Source organism: Micromys minutus, assembly GCF_963924665.1.
Source record: "Micromys minutus genome assembly, chromosome: 21".
Classification (NCBI taxonomy): domain Eukaryota; kingdom Metazoa; phylum Chordata; class Mammalia; order Rodentia; family Muridae; genus Micromys; species Micromys minutus.
In genome coordinates this window covers 9,551,240-9,568,466 of record NC_137956.1, presented here as the reverse complement: position 1 = coordinate 9,568,466, position 17,227 = coordinate 9,551,240, and the positions used below count along the sequence as shown (strand labels likewise).

The following is a 17,227-nucleotide window of genomic DNA, read 5'->3' as shown; positions in this document are numbered from 1 at the left end:
AAGCCTGCTTCCTTTATTGTTTTGATTGCAGATTCTATTAAAGGGTGGGGTTAGAAATTGTCTGTGGTAGGCTTCTCTTTATCCAGGACTGTTAGAGACAATGCGTGTCTGTAGTGGCATCCCAAAGCCATACAGGGCTGAATGAATTTAAAATTATAAAATACTTAAAGAGTGTGTGAAATATGTATAGTTTCTAGAAAGTAGGAGTGTATGTGTCTTCCTTCAGTTGTCAGTATCCAAACCGTATGCAACCCAAGGCCAACCCGATGTGCACAGAAGAAAGAAACATCTAAGACTTTGAAGCACAGGTGTCCTTTGCCTGCCTCTGCCTCTGGCCATCTTCTCGACTGTTCATTTATGGTGGGCTTTCAGTTCTCACAACATGTTTTCAGATACACAAGCTGCTGTGAAACTTTCATGCATGTGCTTACACTGAAAGCATGCATGAAGCTCATAGGTAATATGGAGCTGAAAGAACACCAGTGGTTTCTCAGGCAATCCTGCCTCCCTCCGGCCTTCTGCCTGCCGTATTTTACACAGAGATTGTATATATGGAAAAAGATATAACAGAAAATATCATCACAGGTTATTACAGTTTTTATTAACTACCAAAGGAACAAATGAAGCCCATAATAATTGCCTCTTCCTGAATTCTTTTCTAACACACACATTCTCTCTCTCTCTCTCTCTCTCTCTCTCTCTCTCTCTCTCTCTCTCTCTCTCTCTCTCTGCAAAGAGTTTAGCTTAAATTTAAAAATAGCATTCCTTCAGAATAAAGATGGGTTCCTCTGACCTACGACTATCTTTAAGTAATTCATTTGGTTTGTCTTTTAAATTCAGTGGGAAGCCAAACTCTAAACTCAGAAAAATGCAATGAAATACGAATTCTATTTTCCACTTATAATCAATGTCATGAAAGATAAGCATGCTTATCTTCCTTGTGTGTGGGAGGATTCTGTTGTTGATGATGTGGTTATCTATCCTTTGAATAAGTGCTTGGATCCAAACTTATATGGTGTCCTCAGTACTGAGTTCCAATGTTCGCCTAGGTTTCAGTGCTTATCTGTGAAGGGGGAAGATGCCACACAAATGATCAAGTTTTCTAAAGCCCAATTTAGTTTTCCTTCACCTCATCTCCCCAAGCTCTTTACCTGAGTAATTTTTTTTATCTTCTCGAAACACACACATTCCCTACTGGGAATTACCCCTTCTTACTCTGTAGGTTATACTTTGACAAGTACAAACATTTCTTACAACATCCTGAGAAGGGCCGTGGGAATAAGTTGCATCACACAAACCCGGAGTGGCTCACTCTATATGGCCACTTGATTCAATAAATTGGTGCAAGAAGTAAAAGTTTGCACTGGTCTTCAGTGTACTTCTTTTAATAGGCAGAATAAGAAAAGTCAAACAACAGTAGGGCTGGGGTTACAGCTCAGTCTTAAAACATTGACCAAAAATGGATGAGGAGGCCCTAAATTTGATGGCCAGCATGGGCACATGCAAGAAAAGAAAGAAGGAAATGAAAGGAATGGAAAGGAAGAAAGACAAAATGAAAGGAAAAAAAGAGAGAAAGAGAGGAAGAAAGGATAGAAGGAGGAAGGAAGAAATGAAGGAATGAAGGAGGGAACAAAGGAAGAAAGGAAAAAAGAAAGATATATAAAAGTGCATAAAATAAATATTTGCTTACTATATAGCTGTCAATACTATTGCATATATACATATATATATATATATATATATATATATATACACACTATATTTATACAACTATATAAGCAAATCTACGACATCATTATAAGTACTAAACATGACTTTTATGGTGTATTTTCATGTAATTAGCAACACATGCTTGCTAACAGCAGCATCATAGCACATGGCTAATGCATCACATTAAGACACCATGATGAATATCAGATTCCTAGAGGCAGTAGTATTTCAGCACTAATATCTTACAAAACCATTATTAGCTGTATAATTTATTGTCTATTTAAATATTAAGTATTTAAAATAAATTTTAAAATAATGAATATTATATAGCATATGACTATAATACCCCAGGCATGCTTTTCTGAACAATCAAAATTAAAATGGATATAAAAATATTTAGTACCTGAAAGAGAAGTGATATGCAGAGGCTGAAGATTTTTTTTAATCTACATGCTAAAACCTTATACCATAAGCCTTTATCCTCAATAACAGCTAAAATCCACAGAACAATAAACATGGTCTATAAATAAGCCACTATTTATAATTAAAAATATAGAAATAAGGAATAAATATCAGGGTAGAGAGAACTTTAGAAATGTGCTCAAGATCACCTAATGCAAAAAGGTAAAGCCAAACACAGAACCCTGAAGTCATGCCGAGCACTCCATTGTCCCTGAAACTAGACTTCCAAGAGAGGAAAAGTTTAAACTTCCAATATCCCAAAATATCATAAGATAATTTTTTCTCAAATATATAATACAAGTCCAAATAAGCTCTTCCTACTATTTCTAAATTTTTGTCAAAAAATGCACACTTTGAAACTGGAGCATTAAGCTTTACAAGCTGAACTTCACTCTTACCAGAAAACTGTGATAGCATTATTTTTAATTGCCAAAATTATAATGATTAAGATATCAAATTAATTTATTTTTCATAAGACTAAGAATATTTTAAAATAAAATTATTTAAATTTATTCTATCTAAATATTCGTTAGCTAGAATAGCATATAACTTACTAGGTCTTAATACTCTAACATTTTAGGTAGGTTTCTTTAACATAATAGAATCATTTGATTAAAATAAATAAGGGGTCAATTAAAAGTGAGCTTGTGGAATCAATGGTTGAATGTTTGCCCAATATGTGTAAGACCAGAGGGTCAATTCCTAAGTGTGCATACACACACACACACACACACACACACACACATACAAGTGAGATTTCAATCATTAAAAAAAATTAATATACCCCAAAGATGCTCCAACATATAATAACACATGCTCCACTGTGTTCACAGCAGCCTTATTTATAATAGCAAGAAGCTGGAAAGAACCCAGATGTCCTTCAACAGAGGAATGGACACAGAAATTGTGGTACATTTACACAATGGAGTACTACTCAGGTATTAGAAACAATGACTTTATGAAATTCCAAGGCAAATGGATGTATCTAGAGAATATCATCCTGAGTGAGGTAACTCAATCACAAAATAACACCCATGGTATGCAGTCATTGATAAGTGGATACTAGCCCCAAAAGCTCTGAATACCCAAGAAACAACTCACAGACCTTATGAAGCTCAAAAAGAAGAAAGGCCAAAATGAGGAAGCCCCAGTTTTTCTCAGAAGGAAGAACAAAACACTCATGGGAAGAGGTACAGGATCAAGTGGAAGAGCAGGAATTGAAGAGGGTATCTTTCAGGGGCTGCCTCACTTGAGGATCCACCCCATGTGCAGCTAAAGGCCCAAGCACTATCACTGATGCTGGGAGGTGCTTGCTGTCAGGAACCAGATAGAGGTGCCTCCTCGGGGGCTCTGCCAGAGTCATGCAGCTGAGCATGCTTGCAGCTAACCATCAGACTAAGTACTGAGCATGGAAATGAGGGTGGCGAAGGAGCTGAAGGGGGCTTCGGCCTCATGGGAAGAACAACATTGTCTACCAAACAAATCTTCCACAGCTCCCATGGACTAGAACGCTAACCATTGAGCTTGCATTGAGAGGCCCATGGCAGAAAATACCAGTGTCTGGCATCAATGTGAGAAGATGCCTTTGGTCCAGGGAGGGCATGTTTTCCAAATATAGGGAAACGCCAAGGCACTGAGGTGGAGAGGGTGATTGGGAGCTAGTGCACCTTTGTGAAGACAAGTAGAGAGGAAGGGGAGAGGGGAGTGGGGTGGGCAAAGGGGGTAACATTTCAAATGTAAATACAGAGAGTATCTTAAAATTTTTTCTTTTAAAATTAACAAAATGGTCTATTCCTACTCCACATGCATTCATCATAGAGCAATCAAACTATAAAAAGATCATTCATTTCATGATTACAACAATTCATGTTTCTCTTTGGTTTCTTCTCAACATGTCATAATATTGAACTCTGTTAAACTTTTTAGTTGAAGTATATAAGCATTGAAATTAGAAGCCATAGATCTAATAGAATTGGTACTTTAAAAATAAAAGAGCAACAACCTGACCAAATTATACAAAATAGTAATGATATCAATTTCCCTAAAAAATCGCCTAGCATTTGTAAATACTTCCCATGTGTATGCCATGTTTAAACATATTCATATTCATAATCTCAACATAAACTATATAATGCACGATGTTTAACCATTACATTTGCACTTGATAGGTTTATCTCACCGAAACTCTCAACATGCTCATGTAACAGAGAAGTATCCACAGCTACAGCATAGCACACTGAGAGCACAGATACCTGAAGAGCTGTTAGTATATTTGCCAGGGCTTGTCCATACGTGTCATGGCAATGAACAGCAAGAGCCCCTGGAGGGATTTCTTTTATGACACTTTCCAACATTGTCTTCATGCTGCCTGGAGTACCGACTCCAACTGTGTCTCCCAAAGAGATCTCATAGCAGCCCATACCATACAATCTCTTTGAAACCTGTTGAAAGGAAAAGTCCTGGTAAGACAAAATAAGAAGCCACAGACCCTCTGCTTCTTAAGTAATCCCTACCTGGAGTTTAAAATTACAACTAGGATGAGTTTCCTGTGGAAAATGTACAATTATTTTTTTCCTTGGTTCTCCTCTATGCTCATTAAATTGTAAGCCCCATATTAACATTTTGGAGGAAATTACCATTGTTATCTTGTATGTTCAACTTAGACTCCTACCTACTTTACATGTTCTAACCCATTCATCTATCTGTTCAAGTGCAAGCTATACACAGAGATGAAGTTAATATTTCTCAACTGAACAAAAGCACTGAAGGTCTAATTTGGAAGTAGTGTTTCTCTGGGCATTATATCAGAGGTCAAGAGACATCAGCAGCAACTTCAGCTCTGTCACTAAGTAGCTTAGCAATGGGAAGAATTAATCAACATTTCTAGCTTAAATGTCCTGTCCTGTGGGTGAAGACATGCATTCAAGGTTCGTGTCAAGTTCTTGTCAAGCCTAATGACCAATGCCACAGTGAAAGAGTTATGTGCCATTGTGAGGACAACATGTCATTTTGATGGGAATTTTGGAATCAAAGAAGTATGGATTTGACTATTAGCTCGCACCCAGAATTGATTCTAGGTTGATCAGTCAGCTTCTTCTATTGCAGCTTCCATTACTAATTTGTTGAATATAGACAACAGACTGTCCTCATCTTTTTCCTGAATGCTTTCTAAAGCCTTGACAGTTTTCTTTCAAAACTTGCAATAGTCATGTTAAGACAATGCTAAGAGCATGCTTGGCTGCAAAGAATACAATAAATAAAAGACTTTTTTTTTTTGTTCATTAACTTTCTCATTCAACTTGTACTTGTCCAGGGCCACCTTATTCCAGGCACTATGTTAGCTGAGAAAGCAAATCTCACATGGCTCTTGAAATCTTGGATACAAACAAGGACCAAGTGTTGCCGGTATCAAGGAGATGTGCACAAAAGGAGATAAATAAGACTCTGGACAAAGAGAAAAGTTCTACGTTGTGTACTGATGGACACTGGCTTAGAGCTGTCAGGCAGGAGGCTGCAGCTGCCTTGAGACAATGTCAACTTGAAAGGGGTGAGAGGGAAGGATCTAAAAGTATACACACACAAAGATTAGTGGGTTGCAAGCCACAGATGTGTGAAAGGCAGGGAGCATCTGAGAGAAAGGAAAAAGTCAAATGCACAAGAGAGGGCCACAGCAAGAGAAGCATGGGGGTGGGGCATAAAGTGTGAAAAGGGGTGAGAGTCTGCAAAAGTAATCAGAGTTCCTAACAGTCAATTCAGAAAGAAAAGAGTAAATTCACAAAATGGATTGGGCTGGCACAAAGGACTCTGCAGCAAGGTTTCTGATCGTGAATTTTTATACCTCTAATCTGTCCACGAGGCTTCAAGAGCACTCTACTGGTTATAATGTTAAAAAGAAGAGAAGGAGCAAGAGGAAGAAGAAGAGGAGGAAGAGTGTGCAGCTCTTCCCTGCTAGATCAGTACAACAGGGGGACAAAAGTCTGGCATCTGCAAGAAACAGACACAGGTCTTGGGAGGACCAAATTTAAACCCTTTGGAAATATTTGTTAAAAATAATATATAGTGGTTTATGTAGATTCAACAGAGTCTTGGGATTAAGTAAAGCAACATAAAACCTAAGCTGCATCATTTCCTGGTACATTTGGCTCTTTGAGCAAGAAGCTTTTTATGTAAGAGATAATGAGATAGTCTTCTTTGAAAAAGTCTTCAGTGAGCTTTAGAAGTTCAGAAGAGCGTTCAAAGGAGGAACAATTTCAGCTGGACTGAAATCACTCTATATAACTCGGGGTTTTCTAATAATATCACATTTATTGATTCATGAAAATGTATAACTCTAGCAAAAGTTTGCTTTACTATAGTTTGTCTACAAATAATTTTCTAAAGGAATTCCCAAAGAAGAGTATTTGGTATTCATTCGGATGAATTAATGGTAAAACATAAAATTAGAATAAGCAGATCCAATAATCCACTGAGCAGATTCTTAATGACTATAACCTAGTGTTGTAAATTTCCGTCATAACAGCACCTTAGTATTGTAATGAAAATCACGGGTGAGAAGAAGCACTGAAGCACACACTCTGATGTTGGTCCTAAAGGATGAAGGAGCAAGAGCTGCCTACATGTATGTGCACAAGGGTCTGCACTGTGGTGGGAGGTAGGAAAGCATTCCTTTGGTTAAGCTCAGGTGCATGCACCAGACAGAAGTTTTATTCTGTGTCTTTGAGCATCCAAATTATAATTATCACCCACCTTTCAGAAAGTATAGCCGATGGGTCTATGGTAAAAGGAAATGGCTTATTAAGTAACCAAACCTATCTTCGGTGAAAATTTCTCAGCCGTACTTCTCATTGGTCATTGCTATTGAAATTAAATAAATAATAAGAAAAATCTCTCTACATTTACAAATGATGCTATTTTACCAGTAGGCACAAAGACTGGGGATGTATCTTACTTCTGTGACTTTTTGTGGTGTGATGCTCCCTTCATAAGGACAGCCCAGGGCGCAGGACACATACCTATATTAAAAAATCCAGAGCAATAGGATCTGTCAATCACATCCAAATTTCCACTTAAAAATGAATAGCAAAAAACACGCCAAGCCAAATTATTTTACACTTTTACTTTATCCTTCAACTAACCAAAAATAATTTAGGAGAATTTAAATGTAATTCAACCTTTTAATCTATCAACAGATTATAACTTGATAATAGTATTTGATAGTGACTAAAGAACATTATCTGAGCAAGTTTGTACTACAGTGGTGATTCTCAACTTGTGAGTCACAACCCCTTTGGAGATCGAACAAACTTTTCACAAGTTATACCTAAGACTGTCCAATATGTCAAATATTTATACTAGAATTCATAACAATAGCAAAATTACAGTTGTGAAGTGGCAACAGGAATAAATTTGTGGTTCAGGGTCACTACAACATAAGAAACTATATTAAAGGGGTGCAGTACTAGGAAGGTTAAGAACCAATGTACTATAGCATCATGTGAATACTCAAAGCACATTTTTAATTAGACAGTTATAAATTCAATGTTTAAATAACTAAGTTTCTGGAATTATATAGAGCTGCCATGCAAAAATGAAGATTCTCTCTACACATCTATTTTGGATGTTTTTACTACAAATAAAATATGGTCATCATTAATTTCAAACCTCAATTTTAATTTTTGTTCTCCCCTGAGTTTATCTAACTTGCTGCAAATAAAAAACTGTCTGATGGGTTTAAAAGTTCTGGATTAAGATAAGCTTCCTTGGCAATTCATTTCCATTTAAAGGTGGTGATTTATTTTCCATAATGAATTATCGAGCTTTTGACAAATCTATTGAAACTATCTAAAGTTTATATCCAATCCCACTTTATTGAGCCAGGTAGTGATGATGTATGCCTTCAATCTGGCACTGAGGAGGCAGAGGCAGGGAGATCTCTGTGGGTTTGAGGGCAACACGGTCTACAGAGGGAGTTCCAGGACATCCAGAGCCACAGGAAAAAAAAATTCTCAAGAAAGAAAATAAACAGATAGGTAGATATGTAGGTAGAGGATAAGAGCATAAATAAATAAATTAGTTAATTAATAAAATAATGCATCATCTGTGTAAAGAAATCTATAAGGGGAGAAAGGAAGAGTGAAAAGTGACTCTGGTGGGTGCAGTTCTGGGATAAGAAAGAATCTAGACAGTAGGTGCTACGTTTACAAAGAAGGCTGGATTTTGAGATAGTTCAAAACTAGCTGGCTTACTAAAAATTTAGGTAAGGTCCTGAAAAATTAAATTTATTTTATAGAAATCTAGTTTCACACATTTTCTGTCCAAGGGAAGGTTGGAGGTAAAAGGGAACACACTGATGTGCTTGGTGAATGTAAGCTGTGATTCCTTAGAAAACTCAGAGTGAATTTTCTAAGATGTTGAAATAAAAAAGGCACACACTAAGTGGGATAGTATACAATGCTTCTCTGATGTAACCCAATTTGGGGCTATAAGGTGAATAAAACTTACACTTGAGAAATGAAAAAGCTTTTCACAAGCCCATCACACGGTTCAAAGACAAGGAAGAAAAATTCAAGTCCAGTTTATTGGAAACTACCTGGCTTGCTCTTCTATCCTATGCTTTATGTAACATTTTGGGTAAGTTGTTAAAAGGGGACCAAGACATCTGAGAGGGAAATGGGATAGCAATACAGAAAGTTGTAAAACGAGAAGAAATTTCAATCCACATGCAATGATTCAATTAATGTGCAAAAACTGTTCATATGTGTTCTAAGTCCCAAACACTGGGATGTGACTTAAATATAACACCTAAGGTGTCCAGTTGCATATTTCCTTTGAAATGTGCTAAATAAGGAAAATAATGCCAATAAACAAGAATAAATTCAAATGGATCAAAACAAGCATCTCATACTTATGCAGTTTGTCACTAGGCCATGACTGCCCACTTGTTCCTAAAGCCTAACTCTCAACATTTGTATTTTTACTCATCTCTCACTAATGACCTTCCAAGATATACAACAATGGCACAAAGTTTATGGGAATAGACAACCAATATCTGATTCGATTTATAAGGCTCAGTACACGAGATGGAACCCAAACCAGACTCTGCCTGTGTGACCAAGAACCTGGGACGTGAAAGCCTAGGCACCTGGAGTAAAATCAAATACTACTCTTCTATTAAAAAAACATAGCAATCAAGTGACTCCTGGTGACATTCTCCTGTATCCATAGCTCAGTGACTTGCTGAGCCATCATCAGAGAAGCTCCCTCCTGCTGCAGAGGAGAAAATATATCCACAACTAGACATCTCATACAGAGTCAGAGACTTTGGAGCACTCAGTCCTAAATGGGATGTCTCCATCAAACACCTTCCTTCAGGGCTCAAAGAATCTTGCAGAAGAGGATGTAAAAAAGTAGCAGAAGCCAGAGGGGATGGAGGATACCAAAAACAAACAAACAAACAAAAACAAAGGCCCTCTAATCCGACATGATCCATGCACATAGAACTCACAGAGACTCATGCACCATGGCCAGGTCCAGCAAAGAGCCTTTGGGTATACTTTATGGCCTTTGGTTTAATGTTCTTATGAGATTCGTGAGTGTGCAAACAAGTGGGTCTCTGCCTCTATGGGAGAGCTCGTGCACACACACGCATGCACCTTTTCATGGGTCCTTTTCCTGCTGTTTGTTTCCCATTTCGATGTGAAAGTTTCTGTTACATCATTTTATTTTACTGTTATTACCCCTCAGAAGTCTGTTTTCTAAGGAGAGACAAAGCAGGCAGTGGTGAATCTGGATAAAGGAAAGATGAGGAGGCACTGAAGGACTGAAGAAAGGGCAAACCATAATATGTCATGTTATATGAAAAAAAATCTATTTTCAATAAAAGGAGGAAAAAGAAAGTAAAAAGTTCTAAGCAAAAAACCCAAACATGGTGGCACATTCCCATAATCCCAGGAGGAGGCACTGAGCTAGGAGGAATGCCCCAGCTTGAGGTCAGCTTGGACAACTCAGAAGAGACAGAGCTATAGAGCGAGACCTTGTACCCGAAAACCAAGAAAAATAAGCCAGTGTAATAGATAAGGTGACTGTCATCCAGCCTCAGCCACCTGTTTTACACTGATGTTGGGTCACACACACTTACAGGAAGGCTCGAGCCTAAACACCATACATATGAAAAGTAGCTAAGCAGATGTCTGAGCTTTATTTTTATGTTCCCTACTTTCTTGCGGGCCAAAAATCTAGGCTTGTGTTTAATGGGGGTTAAAAAGTGACTTTATAAGCAGCTTCTGCTAATAGGAAAATAAGAATGTGTTCACAAGAGAGTTCCTCCAACGGAGACAGTCCAGTGGAAACCATTGGGTAGTCAGTTGGAAGTAGTGCTGCCTACAACTCACTGTACATCTAACAGCAGAACTCTATACATAGACTCATTGAAATAAGGCTGCCCTCACCCCCAAGGTCAGGACCATAATCCCTGCGGCACCCGGCCTCGGGCAGCAAGGACAGGAGACACAAGCTCTGCAGCTTGACTGAAATAGACGGTTTGGCTAAGTCAGGTTGAAGGCTGAACATTCTGAAGAACTATGTTGGGCTATAAATCATTCCTTCAAGTGAAAGTTAGGGGAGAAGGTCCTTCCTTTTTGAAAGTTGGGAAGTTTGCTGTTCTTTTAAAGGCTGCAAGCTCAACAGAGCTGAGGAACCCGTTGAAAGACAGTTGTACAGAACTTCTGTACAGTGAGCGTCTTTACTAAAAAAAAAAAAAAAAAAAAAAAAAAAAAAAAGATCCCAATTTTCTGTGAGGCAGTTTATTGGGAAACAAATCAGACTTGGTTTAGAATGGGCAAAAGAGTAAACAAAGACCACACTCATTATAGCTGGTCTCACCTCCTTCTAACTAGCAATAAATATTAGTCCCTTTGTAGAAACAAATTATTACTGAAATAAATATTATGTCTCATAATTACCTTTATTTTCTGTACCTAAATGAAATCTGTTTTTATATTAACTTAATTATTTCATTTTCATGTTGCATGCTGAGAAGAAATGCAACAGGCGCTGCTCACGAATATATATTCTTGTATTTTGTAGTCTTTTAAAAATAGAAAATTAACTTAGGCTTCTAGTAAAAGGGGAGGGCTATACTCCAAGCCTTAGGACAGGTGTAGAGGTAAAATGTCAGACCGCATCATGCTGGCCTTACACAGATATTCCATGCTTCATGCTTGAGAAGTGGAGCGTCTGAAATTTTTATTTTATTATATACATTTATAAGCACACAATGCAGTGTGCTATAGAAAAAGCACATAGAGCTGGGAGAGACAAATAGAGGTGGGGAGATAAGAGTACTTGGAAAGAAAACGTGTGAATGATATCATCTAAATTCAGTGTGTGTGTGTGTGTGTGTGTGTGTGTGTGTGTGTGTCTGTAATTCTCAAAGCATGAATAAAATACAAAAGCAAAACATAAAAATAAAAACATATTTAAATTCAGTGAAAAGTTAGGGAAGAAAATAAATTCAAGCACTTGATTGAGGAACACACATGTTAAAATTTATATTTCTAGGAATAGATAGTCCTCTGAAAAATCCAGAAGTGAATTTCCAATTGAAACTAAAAGAACAAATAGTGTTGTGTGGCCTCTGTCTGTCCACATTGCAACCCTACAATAAAATATCCGTGGTATGAAATGATTTCATGGTAAGTTTCCTTACCTCTCTAGTGAGAATTACGTTCCTCTAAATCAGTGGTTTTCAACCTTCCTGATACTGTGATTATTTAATACAGTTCCTCTGTTGTGTGTACTCCGACCACCATATTATTTTATTGTTATTTGCTGCTGTTATTTTTATATAACTTTCCTATTATAAATCATAATGAATATATCTGATACGCAGGATATCTGATATTCTGACATTATCTCCTCCCTTTCCCTTAACGGGATCTCCTGTAATGAAAGCCAGTGATGAAGTTCCAAAGCTATGCAATGTCTCTATAAAATACCAAAGAGTGAGGAGAAGAGCGTTATCTCAGATACATCAGCATTTACAGAAGCAGCTCCAATTTACGAACACACGTGAGTTTTATGTGGCCGATAATTACATCTAGAGCTGAATCCTAATGTCAGATTCATATGCTAGATCCCCAAACATCAATCATGTTCCACATTCCACAGGCTAGAAACATGATAATAATTATTAATGAAGTACAATTACATTAGTGATTACTGTAAACAAATATGGTCCAAAAGCTATGATAACGATTATAACATGCATATTGTATATATGTTTAAAAAAAACTAGTAGGGTGGCTTACAAGTAAACTCTAAAAATAGATAAATATGAAATCATGCTGAGTTTCATGAGTACCCTCGCACTGGGATGTTCATGTGCCTTGCAGAGCTGATGACCTCCTCAAACCTTCCCATACTTTCTTCAATGGAGCAGTTAATATTCTTCTTGCTGAAAGATTCCGAAGCAGCACCGAAAACAGCTATCTCCGTGGCTCCGGCAGCAACCTGAAAGATACAGTTTCTAGCCCAGAGCTAACAAGTATTGGAGTCTTGCGAGTTACAGCAGAAGTAAAGACAGACGACTCAACCGTGTGCCTAGGTTCATTCGTAACCTTAACACTTAAAGCCAGGTTCTTCTCGTTTTGCTATTCACACTATTTTGAAATAGAGAAGTTTTTTATGGTAACAAGACAATTCTAAAAAGTACAATATTCTTAAGATTATGATATGCATAAAACACAGTGATGATGATCTCCTTAATTCTGTCTTTCTTTCAACATGTTATCCTCAAAATACTTCAATCACAATTATGGAAAAACATGTGTGCCCTATAAAAGCCTGTATTTTTATAGAGAACATTATTTTGAAACAAAAATATTATTGAGAGAGAAAAACAAACTATTTCTGCTTCTCTCTCCCTATAATCCAACAGAGAATGACTTCCCAATCTATCCCTTAGCTTTTGCCTCCAAAACTGTAGTTCCCAATTAGCTGCTATAGCTTTGTATCCTGACTACCAAAGCCACGTGATTATGTGACTGAGGAGTCACTTGCTAGACTTTAACTCTAAAATAATAATGGAATCAACTCTACGTGTCCCCTTTTCCCTTTTGCCGTGTTTACAGCACATACAGTTTCTGCAGTAGTATGTTTGCAATTGTCAGGGCCTCTACATTTCTAAGATGTATCCTTAAGACTTCCCGTTAATATCTCACTCGCTGTCTGACTAGTTTTTACGAGTTCTCCTCTCTGATTGTCTGTTAATACCTTGAGAAGGAAAACATAATTGGTCTTTTTTTCAACATGTAGAAGGCACTTTTTAAAATTTCTTTGTTCAAATATAAATATGAATCCTCTAAAATAAATTTCCTATTTTGTTAAATACTAGAACTTTGCCTGCATCTTTTCTTGCCATCTGAAAACCCCTCTAACTATTATTGGACTTCTTTCATAAATGCAGCACAAACAAACTTGTTGGCCATCCAGGCTCGGGCAGCCACTCAGTGAGTGAACCATACTTTGATTACAAGCCAACGTTTATCCTATTGTTAAACTATTGTTAGGCCACACCCCAAATATTTTCTCCAAGATGGAGACTTTCACTTCTTTGGAAAGACTTGATTGTAGCAATATTATCTTATTTTATAATGCCATAAAATTGCATCAAATCAAATGAAAGATAAATGTCTCTAACAGCACATACTCGAACAGGTAATGTACTGAGTAGATTCTTACAACCTCAATGTCATAGTACCAAATACAGAACCTAAAATGCTTATTGACACAAGGAATATATATTGTAATGCCTTTACAACAAACATATATAAAGACAATACAGAACTTCATATTTTTACATAAAAGTAATGTGATTCTTCTTGTGTGTGTGTAGTCATTAAAGCTCTTATCTGAATCACATAACTCCCCAAACCACATAGAATCACAAGAAATAAAACAGGAGAGGGATAAAGGAAAAGTCACTACAAGCAGATACAGTGGCAATGATTAGTTTTAGTCCAAGAGAAGAATCCACAGAAACAAAAAGCTGGCCCTAAAATGTTGACAAAACATTTATTTCAAGAATGTTGATGATTAAAATGCTTATCGGTAAATATTTAAGATATACCCTGTAAAAGGGAAGCAAAAAATATACTTTTAAATTTCTATCCTGAATAGAGAATTACTTTTCTTGTTCAAGACTTAAACAGTTACACTGAAACACCTATATAGTGAGTCTCTTATGTCCTAATGGTGCCATGGGGTTCTTGACCTCCTCATGTTCATGTTAGTTTATAAGCAGAGCAATTACATATGAAGACTGGTGAATAACACACCACAGCACTTTAACATTTCAAGATCTTCAAAACAATAAAGGCAATTACAGAGAAAATCTCCCACTTACAGCATGCTGCAGGCCCTGAAGATTAGGTATAAGGACGGGATAGCGAACTCCTGGATACTGATCAATGCCTCTCATCACTTCAGTATGGTCAGCCATCTTAAATACATAATAGTTATATGTAAGCACAAAAATGATCAAGACATCAAATCCATGATTGACCTTCTGTGTAAGTTATCATTACACATAAAACATATGCTATAAATTAATATCTGACATTAGAATCATTCACATGTAGATGAGGAAAAGTAGTTCCTACTGTCATAAATGGATTATAACAAGGCTTGTTCTTCCTAATTCGCAGGGCAGGGTCTGACTACATGGCTGAGGAGAGAGAAACAGGATCTTTGCCATTTTCTTGCCATCATTTGGTAATCCAGGTATCAGGCACTCATGATAGTGTGGAAATTTTGAATGGCAAAATGTAGTTTATTTATTGTCACACCAAACTTTATGCCTAACTTCAGTGTACAAAATTTTACAATGCTTAAGAACATATAAGTTTTATGACACCATTAAAATCATTATTTTAATATTATTGGGTTGACATACATGTTTAATTTAGTAATGGCTAGAATGTTTTATGTAGTATCATCATATGATTGCTATCTGTTCATATATATATATATATATATATATATATATATATATATATATATATATATATATATATATATGAAGAACTAAATAAACAGTGCTTGGAACAAAATTAAAGCACACTATCAAAAATGTATTTTATGAGTCCACTAAAAATTAAAGTTGGAAAATTGAAAATCTACAAAGTCAAAAAAATAATTTCTGAACACAATAACATGATACTAATGTCTCATAGAAAATTAATGTCTTTTATAATGAGGATTGCATATTTTAAGGTGTGTATGCTTCTTTGATGCTTGATGTAGACAGCCCTACTTATTGATTTCCCTGAGGGCTGAATCGTGGGCTATGTGCTCTGTTTTGAAACACACATCTGTTATGTGCATAATAGACTGTTTATATTAAGAACTACATGAAGAATGTGCAACTAAAATATATTCATGCAATAGTACAAAATGTGTATAAAGATAAGGAATCTATAAGGAATGGAAAGTACACCAGACAAACATGGAGAAAGCTGTACTAATAGACACTAATCTCAACCACTACCCTCAAATGACAGTAGAGAGAAGAAATTATTAATCCTCTACTTATTTTTATCATGATCACATATTGTTTTTAATTAACAAAAGCAAATCAATAAAAACATAACAGGTTTGCTTACACACACACATACAAACCTCGAAGCCCACCCCCTCCCTAGTTACACTTCCTACAAGGCCACACTTCCTAATCCTTTCAAATAGTACCACTCACTAAGGTTCAAATATGTTAACCTATGGGGTCATTCTTATTCAAATAACCACATAGTGTTCAGAATGAACAATTGTTGGTATGAGAGTGCAGAAAAGTTTAAACACAATGCAGACTATTTACTAAGGGATTGGATGTGATGTATTATAGTTTTTATAAAGATCAGCCATAATGATATCTCTGGTCTTTTAAATACCTTTCCAAGTTTTCTCCCCTATTGATGGAGATGTAGATTATATTCATTCTCTTGAAGCTGAGTAGGCTGTGAATGCTCTGAATAATTCTTTATAGTGGCAAGATTTTTATGTGGGTTCTGAAACTAGGTTATAAAAAATAATTATTTTTCCCTTTAGGAATAGACAATGGGAAGGAATTAGCTAACATGGAAGGGGAAATCCCCAATCACCTAATCAATGGCCGCTAAAAGAAGCAACTCCTCATGTAGAATATACACAAAGATGGAGAGAGGGTCTAAACCTAGGACCAGGATCACTCCTCATATCTATGAACTAAGCAGCATAAAAATGACTCTAACCAAAAAGAGTTCAGTCAGATGGTTGTGATCATAGACACCATGGAATAAAGACAATGTCGCTGTCATGTCCTGGTCAAATTCCTAATTGACAGACTTAGCGTAGATAACATACATTTATTTCTACCATCTAGATCTCAAATAACTCATTACATAAGAGTAAAAGAAACTGAAAAATAGATATGGTCTATGAAGAGGATTATGTGGGCTATCAGTAAAAGTGCTAAGAATATAAAAGAAACTGGGACTATATTCTGTGAGATGTATTTCAATTGGGCTTATGTTAGTCAAAAACTACTAATTTATCTTGAAGGCAACATAGAGATACAGAGAGGGGGTGTTCAAATAGACAGCAGATTGGAATAAATTCAGAATTACAACTGGATCCCAGGGAGGTATGAAAGTCAGCCCATAGATATGGAAGGCAATTCTCAGGCAAGTCTGAGAATCCAGCTAGTCGTGAATAGTCTCTGTGGTAAAGACACAACACTGGCCAAGACACATAAAGAAGATTAGTAAGACTAGCATAAAAGATGTATTTTACTCAAAAACTTCATCCATACTGTTTTAAAGCCTTAAAAGTGCATTAATAGTAAAGATGCCTAAAAAGATAAGTGACACATTACTATCTACACATGTAAAATTACATATATATTTATAGTATTCTACATGTACTATAATACAGACATTATGCATATATAATACACATTCTTTATACAATATAACATAAAAACCTAAGTGCATTTATATATATTTATATGGATATATACATA

General features: G+C 36.3%; 1 protein-coding gene across 4 annotated transcripts in view; it reads right to left on the bottom strand.

Annotated features, from left to right (window-relative positions):
- Window positions 1-17,227, bottom strand: part of HMGCLL1 (3-hydroxy-3-methylglutaryl-CoA lyase like 1) — a gene marked incomplete at both ends in the record, with an annotated part of 120,056 nt that overhangs the window by 43,337 nt on the left and 59,492 nt on the right. For all 4 annotated transcript variants that reach the window (XM_080934780.1, XM_080934781.1, XM_080934782.1 and 1 more), the window contains 4 exons: window positions 4,425-4,613; window positions 7,121-7,184; window positions 12,533-12,681; window positions 14,576-14,671. In XM_080934780.1, the coding sequence (XP_080790906.1) occupies window positions 4,425-4,613; window positions 7,121-7,184; window positions 12,533-12,681; window positions 14,576-14,671 (498 nt within the window). The remainder of the gene's footprint in view (window positions 1-4,424; window positions 4,614-7,120; window positions 7,185-12,532; window positions 12,682-14,575; window positions 14,672-17,227) is intronic.